At 41.8% G+C, this 23,059-nt stretch overlaps 1 protein-coding gene across 2 annotated transcripts; it reads right to left on the minus strand.

Annotated features, from left to right (window-relative positions):
* Positions 1-1,061: 1,061 nt before the first annotated feature.
* On the minus strand, positions 1,062-19,922 carry mccc2 (methylcrotonyl-CoA carboxylase subunit 2). 2 transcript variants are annotated; one of them, XM_076099322.1, is made up of 17 exons: positions 19,711-19,922; positions 15,226-15,292; positions 14,730-14,814; positions 14,331-14,432; positions 13,930-14,057; positions 13,248-13,360; positions 12,397-12,510; positions 12,074-12,138; positions 9,179-9,278; positions 8,982-9,077; positions 6,947-7,019; positions 6,730-6,806; positions 5,175-5,241; positions 4,829-4,985; positions 3,846-3,960; positions 1,992-2,077; positions 1,062-1,511 (listed from the first exon to the last, which is right to left on the minus strand). In XM_076099322.1, exons 1-17 carry the CDS (start codon positions 19,840-19,842, stop codon positions 1,394-1,396), a joined length of 1,695 nt encoding a protein of 564 aa, XP_075955437.1. In that variant the 5' UTR covers positions 19,843-19,922; the 3' UTR covers positions 1,062-1,393. The 2 variants fall into 2 exon arrangements, with proteins under 2 accessions (XP_075955437.1, XP_075955438.1); XM_076099323.1 differs by lacking the exon at positions 1,062-1,511 and adding an exon at positions 1,518-1,779.
* Positions 19,923-23,059: the final 3,137 nt, after the last annotated feature.

Genomic DNA, 23,059 nt, shown 5'->3' on the forward strand with positions numbered 1-23,059 from the left:
TGTGTGTAATGAATGAATATAATAGACAAGTTTCACTTTTTGAATGGAATTAGTGAAATAAATCAACTTTTTGATATTCTAATTATATGACCAGTACCTGTATACATAGTTTTTGCAAAGGCTAAAAATAAAAGGAAAATAATATATCAAAATATAAAGGGAGAAACACATTTAGTGTGTCAGAATATCATTTGGTTACCATGTGTCCATTTGGGTCTCCAAATATCCTTTTAGAGCTCCGCCTGGATCTCTTCATGGAAGAAACACTGTAGAATGGTCATACTTTGTCCAATCTTCTTCAAATTTGAGGCAGTTCACTGATAGTGTAGTTACAGCCCTATACTTACCTGTACAGATACAGCCTCAGGCAGTTATTTATACTGAAAGACTTTTTTATTTTATGCGGACACAAATCTTCAATTTTTACTGACTCCAAAGGCCCACTGCTCTGTTTCTGTATGACCTACAGGTTTTCTGACACTTGTGATGCATATAGTCAGTGGTTCAGAAGCTACAGCCATTTTAATTTGGGTATGTCATTTTAGGCAGTTTTGCTCCAAAATAGGGGTGGAGTTGAACAGGTAACAATATAGTTATTGAATACAAATCAAACCAAGAGTGAGATCAATTAGTTAAACTAATAGTGTTAATATTTGAATGGGCCCCGGGACTCTTTGTACTTGAAAAGTTGGGCCCCGAGGTCAAAAAGGCTAAGAACCCCTGATCTATACGACTACATTGTGACGTAACGCTATATTTGCACGATTAAAAAACATGAAAAGCGAACATAAGGCCGGATCAGAAGGCATAATAAACTCCCAGAGTGCTTTAAGTGTGCTGCATACATGCTTCAGCGTTATTTTTATTATTTCCCTGAAACCAGCTCCTCTGTCAACACAACGCTGTTATCTAAAAAGGCATTTCAAGTAGTCTTTTGCCATCCTGCTAGACTGTGGCCAGTCAGATATTTATAGCTAAACAGCGCCCCCTTATGCAGATTGTTGTTCTTATGATATTCCTCTATTAGCAGCAGTGGTTGTCCTGAAGAAAAAGACAGCAACTTTGAATGTTCTCATATTTTTATAATTCATCATTTACAGTATTTTATTTTTTTAAAACAATCCAAGTTTGAGGGGGAAAAGGTGAAGGAGAGTAGTTTGCATTTACACTAGGAACAGTAACAGTTAAGGCACAACTAATTAGTGGAAATATCCCACAACAGCACACCATCGGATCACATTCCCATCGATCAAAGGTTGTGTGATTTTTCTTTTCTTTTTCTTCCCGTTTGTTGCTCTTGTTGCTGTGACACCTCACAGTAAAAACTACAAAGAAAGACTAGTTTGAGTACAGTGCGCATCTGAGGTGCACACCTGTACAAGCTACGCAAGCATTACATCCTGAACACCCCGAAGCGAGTCTTCTTCGTCGGCGCATTCAGTGCTGCGCTGAGGCTCAGTCCCAAAACCAGCCGAGTGTCAGCGGGATCGATAATGCCGTCATCCCAGAGTCTGTAAAAAAATTTAAAAGGCATCACGTTATTAGAAAGAGCATCACACCTGACTTACCTGAGGCTTCTTTCAGTACTTGTGCAGGTCTCTTATCAATCACTTTAATACAGAAATCAAGACGCTGTGCTCCTCTCTCTGAACGACTCTCTCGCATATCTTACAGCTTTAATACATTTGTAGAAGTTTCTAAAAGGAGTCCCTGCCTTTCTTTTTGCTTTGCAAAGCAAATTCTGATGATGATGATCACATGAGCAGAACAACAGGACATCTGAAAGGGAAGAAATGCACTTCAAACACATCACGCCATCACTTCTCAAGCATGAAACGGTCTTTTCTTATGACTCGGAAAAGCAGGACAACGTGATGTATTGGATTGATTTTAAATGAAATTACAAATGATGGCCTGGTCATGCCCTAACCCTATGCACTATTTAGTATCATTTTGAATAATAGAATGATGTGTCATGACCAAAAGCTCACCTTGCACTGGAGAAGTATGGACTGCCTTCCGCTTCAAACCGCTCTACTATTGGTTTCTTCATGGCAGCCTCTTGCTCTGCTGTGAACTGTGAATAAAATAGTTTGAACAAAAGAAAATTGGTGCTGTAGGTCTGCCAAAGATAACTGCAGGACAAAAAAAAGGTCTACAGTCGTGTCCAATCATCAGTAAGTCTTGATTCGCTGCAGGGCTGTTGTATCAGACCGTATTGGTTTCAGCCAGGAGGGACGAACAGACTGGCAACCCAGTGTACACGATGTCGGTACGGTGACTCGATCAGTTAGTTACGTTAGTTTGAGCCATTTTCTCGCTCACACGTGGCTTTTTTCTACGTCACTGCTCCACATTCCAAATATGGTAACCGCCGTTCATTTATTGCGAAAAAAAAAAAAAACAGCGTCGGGCGTAATCCAAGATGGCGACGGCGAACTCGGCTTCAAAACAGCAGTCCACAAACCAACGGGTGACGTCACGATGACTACATCCATTTCCTATATACCGTCTATGATGCTGACACAAACAGGCCTCATCAGGATGAAGCGTGTCTTGGGCTGCATTCATTCAAAATCCGGCACCTTCCCGCAGGTTTGTGAGGATGAGGTTTGGATGAGCTTATTTGTGCTTTAGAACGTCACCACCATGAAACAATCAGAAAATAATGTCCACTCCTCCGATTCACGGCTTTGTTCTCACCAACACCGGCCCCCTCTCTTTATTCCCATTCTAGCTCGCTCGATCACCGCTGCTGCCGTCTCTTTTCTAATTTGCAGAATTTACAGAGCACCACGGTGTTACTGTCACGCTTTAGAGGATCGTGGGCAAGAGGTTCGTCTCTGGGGGAATGCATGCTTTCAGAGGGAGCAACCGTTCTTGCGACGCACCGTTATGCAAATTGTTGTATTTTCTTAATCGATAGTCGATTCAGCCCTATTATGAGCTTTTCTTTGTTTGTTTTGTTGTTGTTTCTGCATGGTACTGCTGACTATTTCTAGAAAAGTTATCACTCGTTCACCGTAACAGATTTTGTGTATTTTTTAACAAGGGTACGGGCGTGAAAAGTCGCAATTATAATCCGTCCATGGATAGATCAGCACCACAGACAGCGCCGTGGGTTTATCAATAAGCAGCGCAGTGAGAGACGCTTCTGAAACGCACCGAGGCACATCTAGTGGAATCCAAGCATCGTCTAGAGTCGCCGCCATCGCAGCTCTGTCCGACGGAGGCTATTGACGTCAACGAGTCGGACTAGACTAACATATGCAAGTGAACAACCCCTCTGCCCCTTCACTCTCCCTGCTACCAGGGGACGGAGAGGCAGAAGGCAGGTTAACAAGAGGGACGGCAACCCCCCTCAAATCGCCTGCTGCTGGTTCAACAGGGTTCAACTGCGAGTAGAATAAAGGTGGTTAGAACATTTTTTTTATATTTGACATTTATAAAAAGAAAAAAATATATGATTAGTTTCCTTTGCAGTCTATTTATCCCCATACATTGTTAAACCACCTTAAACATCACTGATTGAAGCGCCTGCCATCGAGTGCTGATGCGAGGTGACATTCTGAAGCTATTAATGCGCTCTTAATACACCCATAAAAGCACACCTGACACAACTTAATTACGGCCATTTGACGACTGCACTATTCAGGATAAATCATCACCGTAACACTTACCACTGATATCATTTTATCCTTGTATAAGTGCCCAACGTGTCTAACCATTACTGAAAGAAAAGTGTCTCCATAACGTTTATGCTTTTTGGCAGCAAATCTACAAAAAAAAGCCAATTTGAGCCGTTCCGGTGCGGAGCGGGCGGGATGATTAATGGGAATCGTTACCTCCTTTCCCTCTCGTGCCCTCTGATCCTTGGTGATGGTGGCCAGGACGGTGGCCGCCTGCTCGCCGCCCATCACGGAGATTCGGGAATTGGGCCACATGTACAGGAATCGAGGGCTGTGGGAGGAAGACAAGGAACCGTCATTTTGCTTGTCATTCGCTGAGCCAGAATAGTCGGCTCACTCGCAGACGAACCACCTGCGTTAATGAAGGTTTAATGGTCTCGGAATAATCCGATGACAACTACACCATAACGTGATTTATGAGAGCTTCGGGCCAGAAAAGCACCACTTCACAGGGAATACTAAATCATTAAAAAAAATCAAACCAAAGGTGAATAGCAGCATCAATTTTACAAAAAACGCTCAATCTGTGTTTATTCAAATTCTACAAGAGAATGCTTGCTACTTGTTTTTTTTAAATGTATTTAAATTGATAGAAAACAAAAAAAGCAGAAAGAGCTGAGTGAGACACACAGATGAGATTAATTCAATCAGACAATAGCCGGTTTCTGAACTGGTTGGAAGTGCTACTACTTTACAATGCAAAAGTGTGCACAACGCAGACTCACACACAAACTGTTTACAGGCCTTGGGAGGGAACTATTGCGGATGTGAGAAAAGTATTATAAAGACCTTTGTGTATCTGGAAACTATCCCATAATGCAATGCATCTCATTGTTCCTATAGAAGCAATACTGTCGGGGGACATTAAACAAAACAAGGAACGATGCAGGTGGTCAGTGCCAGAAAATGTGAATCAAAATGGATGAATTATTATAAAATGTGTTGTTTGGCATTTTTAAAAAGCCTCCGATACAAACGCTCACGTTCACAGAATTGTAAAAACCCAAGGCCACCTGATGCGTATTATTCAGACACCTTAAGATCTTCACATTCATGCAACACTCTCTTGGCCGGGCTTCTATTATTGTTAAGTTGTAAAGCTTCCGGTGCTGCCCCCTGTTGTATTAACTCCTTCATACCTGTAGGCTCTGCCGCACATGCCGTAGTTCCCTGCGCCGTAGGAGCCGCCGATGAGAACGGTGATCTTGGGAACATTGGCGCAGGCGACCGCGGTCACCATCTTCGCTCCATCCTTGGCGATTCCGCCCGCCTCGTACTCTCGACCCACCATGAAGCCTGAGATGAAGATGCGGAGGAGAGATCGCAGATAAAAACTTGTATCGACTCAAGGGACGGCGACAAGGTGTGTTAAAAATAAATGATCGATTATTAGTCACGGAAAGAGAACAAAAACGCAACAACCGAACAAAATCTCACACGGCCACAATCCCCAAAACCTCAGAGAAATAAAGAATTCCCACTGACCTGTTATGTTTTGGAGGAAAATAAGTGGAATGTTTCGCTGGCAGCATAACTCGATGAAATGCGTTCCCTGAAAAAGGAATTCAAATATTCAGTGTAATGTAACCCCCTCTGCAACAGAAACACTGCCCATAGGATAAAAGAAATAAAAACACAGATATGTACTATCAACATTAAATCACTACCATCCTGTCATTTGAATGAACAGGAATATAAACTGCACTAACAGAAAGAGCAGTTTCAGTCACAGTATTCTAGTGTACGCGCTGGACTAGTGCTGTCTGGATCACATCTGGAAGGAACTGCTTCGTGTGTTCCGCCAGCAGTTGGCCTTCATCATCATCTTCCTCATGAGAGCAGAGACCGGTCGGGACACACATTTATCAACTTGGGGAGGGAGGTCATCGGGCTTCTCACTGCCTTTGTACTCGCTAGATTTTACTTTGAATATGAAAAGGAGCTGAAGGGCCTTCAGTACTCTGAACGCCACAGAGCTGCCAGGAGCTATTGTACGGGGAAAAGAGAGCACAAAAGGGTTGTGCACGCCGCGCGGAGACGCCTCATTTACAATACACTTTGTAATGCTGGATTGCTCAGGTGTGTCTTCTTTGTTTTTGGCAGTTACCTCCGCTGGCTTTCTTTCAGTTGAGCCTCCCGCCTCGCGTCTGAACAGAAGCTGGAGGAACTGAAAGACGGCTGCTTATTAGAAACCGTCGCCCGTTGATAAAATTATCCGAGGGTTTTGCTCCCGATCGCAGCGCACGACAACAGAAATCGAATCTTTTCTCCGTTACCTCTCCCTTTCACAGACACCTGGATGGAGGGGGGGGGCTTTTAAAGCAATTTAAAAGTTAGCATAACAGAAGCCTCAGGCATCGTCGTAAGTGATGACAGCGTGTCTTGAAAATGCATCTTGAAATGCAGGTGCTGTATTGATTTGTTTCTTGCTCCACATCGGTGTTTGTCCCTTTCATTGGCAAGTACACCGATGACATCGCCGACGCTCATACTGTCACATTTAGACCTCTCAACAACAACAACAACAACAACAACAAAAAAAAAAAAAAAATAAAATAAAAAAAAAAATTAATTATACAGGCTTCTCCTAAGCCTGTGTAAAGTTCAGCTGTTAGAGAGGCAGACTGCCTCTCTAATTCACTGAATTATATTGAATGAAAATGATGATTGTCTCCTGTCTCCATGCTTTCTAAATGCTGTTATTACAATGCCCTCCGTCAGAGTCCTCCTGAGAAGGCCCCGTATTGCGTATTGTGCGAGAGACTGTGAAAGGTCACCACGGCGACAGCGAAAGCTCCCTCGAGAGAGAAACATTGGTAGTCAGTGTTGTAGGCAGCAAGCTATCTGAAGTGCTTCAGTGTTAACTTTAAGTCCTTGACTTTCAGAGGAACACATTGCTGGTACAATGCGTACTCCTTTGACAAGTCATCTCGATCTGACTCATCTCAGCTTTTCACACAGGTGTTGCCTGTCGTTTCATCAGCTTTTAAGGCTTTCTAATAACACTTCAAGTCATCCGTGGGCACAAAATGATATTTACCTTTTTCGCAGACTCCGAGAACAAGACTCCGTTGTTGCCGATGATTCCGACGGGGTAACCGAATATTCTTGAAAATCCTGAGCAGGTACAAGAGACAGAAGGGTGACGCGAGTCAAATTTCAAGGTTGGTAGATTTCACGATAAAAAAACAACATAATAATAATAAACACAATTCTCTGGGTTTGTAGAAATGGGGAAAAAATGTTAGTTCACAAACCTGTAATGAGCGTGTCTCCATAGAAAGCCTTGAACTCATCAAATTTACTGCCGTCTACAATTCTGGCGATGACCTGAAATGGATAGAGGAAGGTTGTAAGAGCTAATAATACAGTAACAGTGACAGAAATGACATGCATAACAAGTTTACAACGTTTCCTGTGTTCTTTGTTTGTTCATGTTAGAGGGAGGTTGGGGCCCGTGATATTCTAGATTTTTGTCAACAAATGGTAAATGGATCAGAAGTGAAGCCAATGCAGAAGTGTCTTAAAACTGGCATTCTCTCTAATGTCCATCAGGGGGCGACTCCTCTGGTTGTATAGAAGTCTATGAGAAAATGACTACTTCTCACTTGATTTATTACCTCAGTAAACATTGTAAACATGAGTTTATGGTCTCAATCTCTAGTTTCAAGTCTTCTTCAATACAGCATGATGTTCATTTAGTAAATTATGGTCCATTTAGAGTCAAATAGACCATAAAGCAGAGTATGCTTCAGGGCGGGCTTACTGTGATTGACAGGTCGCTGCAGCTACCAGAGCCGTACGAGACGTCTCTACGTCACTCCTGCACAATCTAAGTTTGGTAACGTCTGTTTATCGGTTGCAAAAAAAACATGGCACGGTAATGGTAATCCAAGATGGCGACAGCAAATCGCCGAACTCGAGGCTCCAAAACGCCAGTCCACAAACCAATTAGTGACGTCACGATGACTACGTCCTCTTCCTATAAACACTCTGTGGTAATGACCGATTCATTGGTTTTTGGCTTTTTCCTGCTCTTAACTATTGTTAATATATCGGCCTTTAAAAATCAAGACTTAGTATCAATTTTCATAGGAATTGTTCACAATAGAGAAATAAATATGAAGTTACTAGACTAATACAATTTTTACCTGAGTGATTTAACTGAAGCCTTTTGTTGAAAAGCCTATAACAGTTAAAAAACTCCTGTAAAAGAGGGAGCAACCACTTGATCTTGTTTCCTAAATGGACTGCCAATACTGTTCTAGACTACAAACAGTTTGACATCTCTCGAGTTAGCAGTAATTCCTGCTCCACGGTCTACATCGGGAATCAAAGGGCACAGGCTTTAAACCAAATGAGAACATCTGGCGAGCCCCGCCGGAGAGAGAGAGTAAACAAAGAGATTGATGCCAGCTGTCCATTATCGACTCAGCTCCTGACAGAGAGACCTGACAGCTAAATATTGTTCACGGTGTAGTCTGAGCCTGTGAAAGCCAGTTTAAATTCTATTTTCCACAAATTATAAGTATAAAACAGCGGTGCAAAGTGTGTATATGTTCTATCAATCGTGTTTTCTAGTGGTAACACTACAATAAATAAATTGTATCAATGGAAATTACCTCTGCTGAACACACATACAAAAAGCATCAATATTTGATTGGATTAAACATTTTTAATTACATATTATATGCTGCTCTGAGTTAGTGTTGGAAAGTTAAACATAAAACTAGATTTTTTTTCAAGTTTCTCATAAAAAACTACATTTTACAAGATTACATTTGCCCAATACTCATTTTAACGGTTTGGAGCTTGAACGCACCACGATGGAACTGAATGGAACCTCCGTTGACGTTAACGGTTAGCTCCGTTATCAGCAGGGCTGTGCTTGGCAGAGTCTCACTGAGAATGAATTACAATATAATGAGTCTACGTGTCTGATTACGCGAGTTGTTCAAAATGTTACCTTGCTGTTAGCTCCATTATTTAGCCAATCAGAACAACAGCTGACGTTGACTAACGTTAGCTTTCATCTTGCCGATTTCAACGATTCAGTACTTTAAGGGACCGGCGAGTAGAAAGCATTAAGCAAGCAGCCTTAATGTTGAGCCTCAGAGTGGATTATAAATTGAGCATTATAAATCATATTAAATGGTTTACAAATTCAAAGCGACTCCATTCACCATAACAAAAAACAAAATCTAAAAGGCTTTTTTTTTCTTGCATTACAGCCGATAACGTTTTGTTTTTTCTTGCCCCTTTGAAACAATGTATAAAAAACTGGACAAATACCTCTCTGACATCAAAGTTGCGTTTCAAGTTATCTCCAACGATGCCATAGAGTTCATCTGCAGGGAAGAGAGGTTCTTCAGTGGGTTCTGTGGTGACCTGAAGAACATAATGGACTCCACGTCAACGGAAAGCACAGACGGCTTAACTTGCTAAGACATAAAAAGGTTATTGTTGATGATATTCATCATTGGACTGACCTCAATAGTTTTCCTGTAGTTCAGTCTTCTCACCGCCTTTCTTGCCAAATGGATGGCATGGTTATCATCCAAAGCATAGTGGTCCGTCACACCAGATTTTCTGTAAAAACAAGCAACAAATCCATCACGGTGACATTATTACAGCACATAAATCACTGATAAGAGCGTGTGATGTGTTTCAGCAATGAAATTAAATGATTTTTCCAAAAACCACAGCATTGTAAATTACCTTTTATCTGCCTGTTTTGTTAGATTATTAAAAAGGTAAGAGATCTATGTACAGTGAAAAACAAATGATCCGGGCACAATGCCTGAGTCAGGCATTAGCACCTCGATGGCTTCACACCAACACTTCAATTATCAAGACGAAATTCAAAGACTGTGTGTACTTTATCTTGACAGAACAGAGACGAGTCATAAGAGGAAACCGGCTCAATTTTAGATAATTAAGTACTGTACTTGCATATAATTTTGAGGCACTAGTACTTTAATATCCCCATTTTATGTAACTTTATACTTCTACTCCACTTTACCTCAGAGGGAAACATTGTATTTTTCACTTCACTACATTTATTTGACTACATTAGTAACTAGTTAGGCTACTTTGCAGATGCAGGTTGTTAGTACAAAAAATAAATCAACTAATAAACTATGGTGTATTATAAAGTAGCATATAGCCTAATCATTAAGAATATAAAGCAGTTAAAATGAGCTCCACCTTTACCAGCTGCAACAATAAAGGGATGAACACATTAACGCTTCAATAATTATATACTTTTAGTACTTCGAGTATATTTTGATGCCAATACTTTTGTAATTCTACTGATCTAAGAAGCTTGATTCGACTGCCAAACTCACAACTGAATAGTGGTGGGCCGTCAGGGCCTGCAAGGCCTTATCTGCTGGCCTAAACAGAATCACAAAGTTATAGCTATTTTATAATTTAATATTTTTTCTTAAATACACTACATGTATTATAATTTATAAAAATATTTTTCCCATCATCTTATTTTCTCATTGCACAGCTACTGTCTTCCTCAGTTGCTCTGCTTCCAGTGCAGCTTGTTTTAAGTAGAGCTTTTATCCAATCAGATTTCACCTCTGTGTCTCTAGGTAAGAACAGAGGCCCGAGGCCTGCAGACTCACAAGTGCATCCATGTGCAGTTTAAGTGAATGGGGACGATATTGTTGATTGTCATAGTCTTCAACCAATCAGATCTTTAGTTTGACATGTTGGGCGTATTCTTTGACGTGCCAGAGCCTGCTAGCTGGTCTACAAGTACGTGATTGGTCAGTGGGCTAGCCTGAAATATTGGTCGGTGACAATGCCAAAATCTGCTGCCTCTGTTGAGCGGACATTTTCAACCTCAAACGCATTAAAACCTATTCAAGAAATACAACTGGGGAGGCTCGACTGTCTTCACTGGCATCCATGAATCAAGAAGGACTTCTTACTGGAACTAAAACGCACGGATGTACTGAACAACCATGAGATTAAACTCTTTGTTAACAAAGAAAGGAGGAACAGCAGCTAAATAGTGAACAGCAGCTTTGGTAAGTTAAATGCGTTTGTTTTTACATCTGCAGTAGCTTTAAGATGCTGGTTTATATATTATTATTTGTACAACTCGTTTTTATGAAGATTGGATTTTTGTTTGGTTTAATATGTGATGGGAACCATTGTTACGTCCAGTGTTGCTCTGGGGACATATTTATCTGGTGCCAGTGTTGGCAACCTGGCGACTTTCTCGCTAAATCTGGCGACTTTCTAAACCCTCATGGTGACTTTTTTTGTCAAAAGCTACTAGTGACAAATCTAGCGACTTGTTCTGGTGTTATTGGAGACTTTTGTGACGTTAAAGGACTACCGTTCTACAGTTACTGTCATGAACGAGCAGCGGGTGCTGCCCCTCCGCCGCCCCAAAGCTCACAGGCGGTAACTCGCGCAGCAGTCCCAGCTGCAGTCAGAGCAGAGAGGAGACGCACTCCCGGCGTATTCTCTGCAGATAGGTGTTGGCTTCATTTTTACACGAAACAAATAATAACCGTAGCTGTGTTTCAGCTGCAGGACAGCAGTGAAGGCCCAGGTATAAAATGCACGGCCCGCCACTGCAACTGAATCATCGCAGTGACAGGAAAATGTAATAAAGGATCATTCATCATTCATAAATAACATGGATATTTCAAAATAAAAGAATTTGCCCACATTTATTATTCAGAGCATTCATATAATAGTGTCGCACTATTTGAGCGCTATACATGTATTTTAATTCTCTAAAATCAGCTGGGGGAGGTGTGTAGAAACAGCTGTTTGCAGCTTGTAAACTCTCCCTTCAGTTCTGTCTGTGGATGGCTACAGTGTGGAAAATGGAATTTGGCTCGAAAAAAGACAAGAATTCTGAAGAAGAATCTCAAAGAAAAGGAAATTTGAGAAAGAAAATTTGAAAGAAGGATTCCTAGAAGAACTAAATTCAGGAGACTTCAAAAGAAAACTTTCAAAGAAGAAACCACTAGAAGAAGAATTCAGAAAATAATTCTGTATGACGGCCTATCATCTCCATGTGATGAACACATAATTATGCTCCTTTTAAAGTAAGACAACAAACAAAAACAACAAATCCCAACTACCGTATTGTTTATAACACTACATCATTTGAATTCTTTGATTCTCTCTGTGTAAACCCACATTATAATTGGAACCACTGGAGAGAAAAGAAAACTCAGCACGTTTGTGTCACGTCATGTTTTGTTGCTCTATTTTAGGGTTGAGTCACTTTCTGTGGACAACAGCGTCACTATTCTTTAAGTTGATGAACAACACTGTTCTAAAAGCAGAAACATGATATCAAAAAGACACACGTGCAATGCAATAAAAAAAATACTGTTATTTCATACTTGCAGTGAAGATCAGCACCACCGAGGTCCTCTGCAGAAACTTCTTCCCCGGTGGCAGCTTTGACCTATAAATACAAAAGCACAGAGATTCTCAAACACACACAAAATATCAGCCAAGTATCTTTAAGAATTCTGCTACCTGGTTGCTATACTGTATAGAAATATTAATAACTTAATACAACCAAAAGTACATGCTATTAGTAAGACATTTCTTGTGCGTAATTTATGACGTATGGTATATGAACCACCAACTTGTTATTATCTGATGCTCTAACTTTCATCCTCATCTTATATATAATTCTAGCAACAGAAATATGAGCTACCAGTGGAGGTCCTCCCAGGAAAATGGTTCCTTGCTTCCGCACAATGATGCTCTCATCTGCCATGGCAGGCACATACGCTCCTCCAGCCGTGCAGGAGCCCATCACCACAGCAATCTGAAAGAGTCACGAAAAAAAAAGCCTAATATTAACAATGGACAACGCTCCGCTGTGAAATCAATAACTGATATTTCTACGACCGTGAATTACCAGCTCAAGGACAACTTAGCTTCAAGCTAATTGTGAATGCAATTAACGACAATTTAATGGGCACTTGCAACTGGACTCGTACATTTGTAATACAGCAATCTAAATGTGGCGGTAACAATAAATATAGCTAGAGGGGAAAAAATAAAAAAGATAATATATCATTTGAATCATTAGAAGAGACAATATTAGCAAGAATGAATGGGCATTCAGTTTATTGAAGTAGGAACATATTCAGCTGTTTATAACCTCTGGGTCTGCTGGAGGGATGAGAGTGCGAGACCCAACGCCTCTACAGCACCCATCGCATTTATCAGCTCTCACATTAATTGACTTCTTTTTGTCTTGTTTTTAAAAACACGAGGACGCCTCTTCTTCAGTAGTCAATAACAAGATGGATCGGTTGCCTGCAGACAATGAAAAGAGGAATAACCTACAGCAGTGCGGTTTATTTAAATATGATATAAAACCCCCGCTGTTTCTGATACTATTTTTCAGACAACCCCGTCTGCTTCTCAGAGCCGATCCATGAATCAACGCAGAGTAAACTCAAAGACAACAAATGTAACATCCAAGACGACAACAACAACAGGCTGCAGTTAAAGCCGGTGTGAGTGTGATACATGCTCAGCATGTGAAATACAGACCTGTGCTATTCCCTCTGAGGACAGCCTGGCCTGGTTGTAGAAAATACGTCCAAAGTGGTCTCTGTCTGGAAAGACGTCGGCCTGTCGGGGAAGATTGGCCCCTCCTGAATCCACTGAAGGAGTCAAGAACATAAAACATGGGAGAGAGCTCATGGTTATGAGTAACATTTGGCAGCTGGCACCCAGTCGTCCTTATACAACAAACTGCGGCCTGAAAAGTCTCAACCGGGGACTTCTAGGGAGACTACACATTAGGATTTTCCTCACAGGGCAGACGAGAGCTGGCAATTTATCAAATCACAGTGAAAATATTTGTCGTATTCTCATTTTATAAAGCTACTGATCAATATTTCTCTTTTTTCTCCAGAAAATGTATACGTTTTTATTATAGGTTTTATTCTTCTGTGACTCAAGGTTTCTTGTTTGACCAAACTCTAAAAAATATAAACTAAATTATAAAAAAAAAAAAAAAAAAAAATGGAATTCATCCTCTCAGACATTTGTGTGAAATTGTCAATAATTAGCATATGAATTCTTGATTCATGACCTTTAAACCACCAAATTCTGATCAGTCCAGCCTCGAGTCCAAGTGGACGTTTGTGCCAAAATTTGAAGAAATTTCCAGGAGTTCCCACGAGAACGGACCGATCGGACGGACAAACCCGGACACACAAAAACTCACCTAAGTAAATGCACGGCAGGTGGTTCTGCTGGGCTATTTCTTGCGCTCGAAGGTGTTTCTTCACCGTCACCGGGAAGTATGTGCCCCCTTTGACAGTAGCATCGTTTGCAACAATAACACATTCCACTCTATGAGAGACAAAAGAAACTGAATTAAATTTGCGGTCCACCTGGAGTGCTCGAGGGAAATCTCATTGAAAATGATCCAAAGACGCTAATTACAAATCACACAAATTAATTTAACACCCCGTGTCATTATCATGGAGTTTTAAATTGGAATATTCTGCATCTAGTAAAGGGTGTTTAATCTGCATTTAAAGAGGCATTAAAGATGGCTTAAAAATCAAACTTTGTTTTGCAGTCTTTTATTAGCAGAAATATCTGCTCATTTATGGCGCTTACCCTGAAACCCGGCCGATCCCAGTAAGGATACCGCCTGCTGGGACTTCCTCTTTTCCGTATAACTCGTACGCTGCAAACTGAGAGAACTCCAAGAAAGGGCTCCTGAAAGAAAAACACATTTTTAAAAAAACGACCTTTTCACACTTTAGATGTTCGATGTTTTGAGCATTAAAAACCATGACATCAGATCTGATGGTGGACTATGTGAGATGACAGCAATGCTATCCTCGCTTCCCTGTTCTCAGTGTGTGTACAACATCAGACGTTGGAACTACCTGCGCCTTGGTCTGTGTAATGACGTCAGACCAGAGCACTACAAATCTGTTATCATCTTTCGGTCTGCTGGGTGCGAGTCGGCCGTGAATTTTGAATCAAAGACGGAAGCAGACGATACTGTACCCTGGATCTAGCAGTCTGTCGATACGCTCTCTGGGCAGGAGTTTCCCCCGGGAAGTGTGAAGTCTTCTGGCTTTTTCTCCCCCACCTGGATTGATCAAATACGAACAGAATGTTAAGAAAACTGTTTGGCAACACTTCGGATAAGCCGGAGTTGATTTAGCATGTGTCAAACTGTAGATCCTAAACCACAAACCTAGAAATAAGATATGGAAGAGCTTAGAGGTTGGTTTTTTTGCCTTTTATCAATCAAAGCAAGGTAAATATAAAAACAAGTGTTACTTCCAGTTTGAGCATTGACAAGCGAGAGGAGGCCCTTAAAACCTTCACATCTATGGCTGGACCCTGATCAATTTTACTAAAATTGGTGTTTTATCAACACTTTCATCACCCAGATGGCCTGAGCTTAAATTGAGACTAAATTTGTTAGAATGAAAACACAAAGTGATGAATATACATATGGTGTTTAGCGTGTAATCTGTCATGTGCTCACACCTACCCAATTTGACCTTCTCCGTCCGGCTTTTCAGCTCATCAACAATAACCTGCATTCGCTCATAATTCTCCTGAAACACAAGAGTACAGAGACAATTCGTTTTTGTTGGTCATGTCGAATGATTTCTACTGATGACAATTTGTGGCAGAGATGGCGTCGCTTTAAGGAACTGATGACAGAGTTAAGGTTGTCTAATGTAACTTCGGTTCTTAGATCATTTGGAATAGAGCCGTTTACGAACCCCTCCATCACTCATCCAAATGTATTTGTCAAGAGGGAATGAAAAAAAGTCAAGAACATAACCAATGGTGCTGGTTTATTGTGGGACAACATCACTTAATAGACATGTTCACCTTTGTTCACCGTTGTACAGAGCGGTATTGCCGTGTATGTGAACGAGAGGTGGTGCAATCCTGACCTGTGTGTGTAAAGGAACGCTTCTGTAGCCCAGACATTGAACTATTAGCCGTGGAGATGCGTCCTTATTATTTGCAGAGGGAGTTCACGTCCGCCATTGTTGTGGCTGTGTACGTCCCGCCATCAGCTGACGTTGAGGTAGCAGTGGACACAATCCACTCCACTGTATCTGTACTGCTGAGTCAACATGCTGGTGCGTTTTTGGCTATTACTGGAGACTTTAATCACACTACTCTGGATAAAGCCCTGCCGACCTTACACCAGTATGTTGACTGCCCCACAAGGAACAATAAAACTCTGGACCTACTGTATGCAAATGAAAAGGACGCATACAGTGCTACTGCCCTTCCCCCCCTTGGCAGGTCTGATCACAACCTGATCCTGTTAACACCAAAGTATGTTCCTCTGGTGCAGAGGCTGCCTGTGACCACCAGGACTGTGAGGAGGTGGTCTCAGGAGGCTAATGACGCTCTGCAGGACTGCTTTGAGTCTACGGATTGGGATGTGCTGTGTGGACCACATGGGCAGGACATCAACAGCATGACGGACTGTATCACAGAATACATCAAATTCTGTGAACAAACTACTATTCCATCCCGGACTGTACACTGCTACCCCAACAATAAACCTTGGATCACCAGTGACCTGAGGGTTCTTCTTAACAAGAAGAAAGCAGCTTTCAGGTCTGGGGACAGGGAGGAGCTCAGGAGAGTCCAGCGCGACCTGAAGGTGAAGCTCAGGGAGTGCAAGGACACCTACAGGAGGAAGCTGGAGGCCAAACTCCAGCAGAACAACGTGAAGGAGGTGTGGACGGGGATGAAGCAGATTACCGGCTTCAAGGTTGGAGGCAGACAACCAGGGGGCTCCCTGGAGAGGGCAAACGAGCTAAACTCTTTCTTCAATAGGTTTAGCTCAGAGCCCTCATCTGTCTCCTCCACACACCACACCTCCCAAACACCACCACCTCCCCTCTGTCCCCCCTGGTGAGCTGCATGGACTCACAGCCCTCCACTTCAAAGGGCTCTGCCACCACCGACACTATGACCCCCCCTCTCTATGACGACTGGCCAGGTTAGGAGACAGCTGGAGAGACTCCACCAAGGCAAGACTGCTGGACCTGATGGCATCAGCCCCAGGGTCCTGAAGACCTGCGCCAGCCAGCTGTCTGTTGTCCTGCAACACCTATACAACCTGAGCCTGAAGCAGGAGGAAGTCCCGGTGCTGTGGAAGACGTTGTGCCTGGTTCCTGTACCAAAAAAGACGACACCATCTAGCCTCAATGACTACCGACCAGTTGCCCTCACATCTCATGTGATGAAGGTGCTGGTCTTGGCCCACCTCCGACCGCAGGTGAAATCCTCACTGGACCCTCTGCAATTTGCATACCAGCCTCATGTGGGAGTGGACGACACCATCATCTATCTGCTGCAACGAGCTCAGTCGCACCTGGATGGAACCGGGGGCTCTGTGAGAATCACTTTCTTTGATTTCTCCAGTGCATTTAACACCATCCAACCAGTGCTGCTGAGTGAGAAGCTGCGGGTGGTGGGGGTTAACGCGTCCACTGTCTCCTGGATCACTAACTACCTCACAGGCAGACCACAGTTTGTCCGACTGGGCAGTGTGCTGTCTGATGTGGTGGTCAGTGATACTGGAGCCCCACAGGGAACTGTTCTGTCTCCCTTCCTGTTCACCTTGTACACCACTGACTTCCAGTACAACTCAGGGTCATGCCATCTGCAGAAGTTCTCCGATGACTCTGCAGTGGTCGGGTGTATAAGGGACGGACGGGAGGAGTACAGGGCAGTAGTGGATGATTTTGTGGAGTGGGCCGGTAGAAATCACCTGCGTCTGAACGTGGCCAAGACCAGAGAGATGGTGGTCGACTTCAGGAGGAAGACGACGGCTCCACAACCGCTGAGAGTTCAGGGACAGGATGTGGACATGGTAGAGGAGTACAAGTACCTGGGTGTCTCCATCGACAACAGACTGAACTGGCAGACCAACATCAACGCTGTGTACAAGGGGATGAGTCGACTCTCTTTCTTGAGGAAACTTCGATCCTTCAACGTGTGCAGCAAGATGTTGGAGTTGTTCTACCAGTCTGTTGTGGCCAGTGCACTTTACTTCACCGTAGTCTGCTGGGGGAGCAGCATTGGAGCCGGAGACACCAACATACTTAAACTAGTTAAGAAGGCCGGCTCCATCATTGGCTGCAAACAAGACTATCTGGAAGAGGTGGTGGAGAGGAGGACACTGAAGAAATTATTATCCATATTGGATAACCCGGACCACCCTCTCCACCACCTACTGCAGGGGCAGCGGAGCACTTTCTCCAACAGACTGATCCAGCTCCGCTGTCACAAGGACCGATGCAGGAGAACATTCCTGCCCACTGCAATAACACTTTACAATAAATCACCTCTGGCCAGATCATCCTCCACATAATTACACACTGCTACACTGTTGTTTGCTGGTGGTTGATTTTTGCACTACTGTTTTTCACCTCGTTAGTTCATTTAACACTATTCTATTTCATTGTATATACTGTGCATTTTTGTTGTTTTATCTTATATATTCTATATTCTGATATTTAATTTGTCCTACTCCGTTATTCTATTATATATATATTGTGCATTTTTTAATACTTAATATTTTTGGTTACTCTGTTACTTTGCTTCTTGGTATGTCTTGCTGCTGTAACATACAAATTTCCCCCTGGGGATGAATAAAGTACATATCTATCCATCTATCTATCTTGTTGTGTTTTTTTGTTCTCCCCCAGCTGGAAACATAAAGGATATGTGACTGCAGCTCCATCCAGTGACAGTTTTTGGCTTTGCATCAGTGAGGATGAATTGGTTGCTGGTTACTGAATGTGGACGCTATTGACCAACAGTTACACTGATGAATCTTGTGATTAACATTAATAATGTATGAATTCAACCTAACACTCTAAAGCAGAGGTCTTCAACAGGGGGTCCGCGACCCCTAGGGGGTCCGTGGAGGTACTGCAGGGGGGTCCGCGAAATTTTTGGTTGATTAGACAATTTGTTTTTTTCCCAAACATGAATCTTTCCATTATTTTAATAGTTCAGTATTGTATGCAAGATAACAGTTATGTTTATTCATGGCAGTGGCACTAATAGGCCATCACTCATTTTCGTTTCCACATTTATGTTTAAAATGAAAACATCAATTTGAATAGCTTGTATGCATGATTATCATGCAATTGACAGACAATGTTGAAATTGGCATTGGTATCAGTTGACAAGGTGCGTTTCTAAATGGCAGTGGCACGGATACCCTACTCACTGTACCTTCCACATGTTTAAAATAAAAACATGAATATATGAACCTGTGTATTGTTTGAATAGTTTAGTATTGAATGCACAATAACAAGTATGTTTATACATGGCACTAGGCCCAGTTTAATATACAACACAATTGTATACAATATATATAGTAGGGGTCCCTGCACCATCTCTCTATCAGTTTGGGGGTCCTTGGCCTGAAAAACGTTGAAGACTCCTGCTCTAAAGCATTAAAACCTTTAACATTAATTTTTAAATAAGCCCGGTTTGCATTTACTCCTAGCCTGGGCTGAAAAGTTTATATATTTGTTGTGTTAGTGATAAGCAATGCTGATGTGTCAGTCATTTTCAGGGGTTACAGTTAAATAAAAATAATTAAGTGTTACTCTACTCGAGCAGGACTGACATACACATACAGACCTTTGAAGACACGTGTATCTAAAGTAGTGTATATGTACTGGAATGCAGAATGAATGCCCTGGCTAGCTTGTGTGATGATGCTAACACCTTGGTGAGCACAATGAAAGCTCAAGGTTTTGACCTCTTATAGCCTATAAACTAGCTAGGATTAGCCTCCGCGTGGTTTACAAACTGAAAAAAAACCTATTTTTAAAGCCTGTCAACATTAGCTGACCTTAGCATGGTTTTTATATCTGCCAGTCAATTGTGTAGTTGAACAGCTAACTTTGACATTAGCAGCGAGTACAGTTATGACGTAAACATTTGGCTAGCTGACGTTAGCCACGGGCTAACCTACCTGGTATTCAGAAGACTGTTTATCCGTCTGAGACCCGAGTCGGGCTACACTGTCGGCGTAGTAAGACCTCGTGCAAGCCAAAGGTAGACTCCTGCAACGAAGCACCCACGGCCTGACCGTCTGTAGAAGCATGTTTGATGCTCACGACTGTCTAACCGTGCACCTTGTAGATGCTAGCTTGCTAGCTAACCTAGCACCGATCTTCTTCTTCTTCTGTGGTTAATGCTAGTAGTAGATGTGAAGCTCTATACCGCCACCTGCTGTTTATGCAAACTATACTTAGTTATATGACATACAATTATACGTGTAGATATAATTGTATGTATGTATATCATTTTTTATTTTAAATGAAAACGAAAAAAGCAGGTCATAGTTGGTTTGATTGTAAAAATACTTTAAAGTGAAGAACCGGATTAAACTCATTAGCAAGACCAGCTGAGGTGGTGAGGTCATCAAGTAAACTGCTGTTCCAATTCCAGAATGACTGTACTTGTACCTGCAGTCCTTGGGAGTACACAAGTCCGTACTGGGCGTACTTGGTATTGAGAAAGGCCCTGTGTGTGCTCAGCACCTATGACTCTTTTCTCAGTTGGGTAAAATGTTGTAATAATATAATATATATTACTAATATTAATCTTTTTATGGAACAATCTTAACTCAAGGTAAATTTAAAATATATATTTTTGGAGTTTTCAACTGTATCCCAGGAATAAAGATGTATTTATATGGTTGAAAGTTCCGAAAACACAATAAAACTCCCTACTTATGTAGGCTACGTCTTCCACAATAATGCTCATCCATTATGCAAAATATGGGAAGTATAACTTCATTGAAACATTACTTTAAAAGCATTCAATGGTAAATTGCAGTGTGTTCATATAATAGAAACCAAGATGCCAAGGAGAAGAGATATAATTATACAGATCCATACTGCCATCATGTGGATATGACAAGCATTACGTACCAGAAATCAGTGCATAGTTTGTGCGTGCGTGCGTGTGCATGTGTGAGGAGCTTTCCATATTAATTACATTTTAAAAAATGCATCATTCAAATATTACCTTTATTTTTTTATTTGTTTTTACCCATAGGTGGGTGTTTTGAGCAGCAGTATTAACCTTAAGAATAAAGCCATACACTTTCAATCACAAGCCTCTAAAAGGATGATGAGAAACTTCTATCTGACTGTAACATACTGCAACACTGAAACAGACAGAGAAGAGGCCTTGTCTCGTTTTTTTAGAAATAGGAACTAAAGTTGGTTTTAAGTGGGAATTAGAGTTAGCCTAAAAGCTTAAAAAAAACATCCCTTTTGACCCCAGTGCTTTATTTGAGCGAGAGTACCTTTCACAGAGTAAAGGCTGAAGAGCATTCGAAACCAAGAGCTTTTAGTTCAGTTAGTTTTAAGAGGCCTTTCTCCTCCAACGCTTCCACCCATTCTGTCGGCATGCATAGAAATGTCCATGACCTCCACTCAAATGGCTGCTCCTGTTTTCTTAGGGAATACACAATCCTCCACTCACTGTGCGAACTTGAACCCTCTCACTCATCTGGCTCTCTCTACTTTGCCGTGACCCTTGAGCCCTTCCCACTGCCGCGGCGCGCTGAAGTGACAGAATAGATAGAGGCATTAAAAAAGCCTCTTAAAAGTATAAAAATAAATTTATAAATAACATATTTTAATGATTGGGAGTGGAGTGCAGGAAGGTGGTTAAAATGAACACAAGGGCTGGATGAATAAGTAGGAAAATAATATCATTTGGTCCTGAAATTTGGGGGAAATCATATGGGTCAAGCCACAAGGCCACTTTACAGGATTATGCCAGAGTGTATTTTTTGTTTTTATTGAAGTATTTTATTATTATTTAGTTGTCAATCTTGCATCATGCAGAAGTTTTTAAATATTCCTTTTTTTGCAGCTAGAACTGATACATATTGAACTGCACAGGTTTTTGCCGGTTTTACTATTTTATGTAGGCACAGTTCCTGTATTGCTGCTTGTGTTTAGACAACATTTAATTTGTCTTTTTTGTTAAATGAAAAAAGGGGAGTGCAACAATGATGTCACTTTTCTTCAAAGTATCAAACAAGTAATGTATTATTGTCTGTACTAAAACTCAGGTATTTTATTATGGAAGAATTTTAAACAATATCAAGTGTTAGTCTTAAGATGAATTCAAGTTAAAGGGGCGCTCCATCACTTTTACATATGATGGTCAGTTTACTCATCATGGGGAGTACAGCTCTGGAGGCAGCTTTCTAATGTCTGGGGAAATAACCCTGATATGTTATCATTTTTAACAGTCCAATCATGTGTTACGAACAGAAAGGGTGGAGCATAGAAATAGAATAGGAGTAGAATGGACATTCCCATTCAAATTGATGTAGCGGGATGCTCAGAGGGGCTGTCGTTGTTACGTCTACTGTTGCCATGGTGACCATTGTTGTGGCTAACTTCCATGTAAATGTAATGTGCTGTAATGAATAAAATGAGCAGTGGAGGGGTAACGTCACGAAGCACAGAGAGCCACAGTACATGAGAAAAATTAAACAACTTAACGCTTCATCCACACACTCTTGTCACAGCTTAGGAACCTTCTGGTGACGAGCGGCCCCCATTTGGGGGCTCTCGGGCTCAGAACCCCTCAAAATCAAATGCGGAAAATAGCATGATTATTAGCCAGTAGCATGTACGTGGCTACTTTTTTTTTTTGATGAAAGAGCAACGTATGGGCAACAACATCATATAAGTCACTTCTGACACACTCCCAACACAACTATAGGCTACTCACATAAGCAGAAAAATATCGTGGCATAAAAGCACCAAATCCGGGCCAGAAATCGGCGTTATGAGTACCTCAAATCAATGTTTGTACCCTCATGCTAACAGCTACCAAGTCATGCAAAGCATGTAATAGCATTAGCACACGTGGCGGAACACGTAACTAACTTCTGTTTTACGATCCGTATAAGCACTAAACAGTTGTGAGTGATCAAACGTACCTTCATGCTGAACTCCGCCGAAAAAAATCGTAGGTATGCGCCCAAGTTTTATGAAAAATATGGATAATAACGCCGCAGAATTTCCGTTCCAAAGCTGTAGTCATTGTTGCCAACTGCATACTGTTGACTTCCGACTTGTTTCCAGAATAAGAGCGGTCAAGCAGGCTTGGGCGAGTGGTCAGACTGCCTGCGACCGGAAATTTCCGCCGGGGTACACGCGTCACTTCTGGCAACTTTATTGTATGAAAACTTTTGCCGATCGCCACCAAACTCGACACAGGTCTTCCTGAGACGCTGACGCGTCGAACGAGGGGTTGTTTTGTGAAATCGACCGAGGATAGGCTGC

Source organism: Anarhichas minor, unplaced genomic scaffold (genome assembly GCF_050575085.1).
Source record: "Anarhichas minor isolate MPS153535 unplaced genomic scaffold, ASM5057508v1 ptg000025l, whole genome shotgun sequence".
Classification (NCBI taxonomy): Eukaryota; Metazoa; Chordata; class Actinopteri; order Perciformes; family Anarhichadidae; genus Anarhichas; species Anarhichas minor.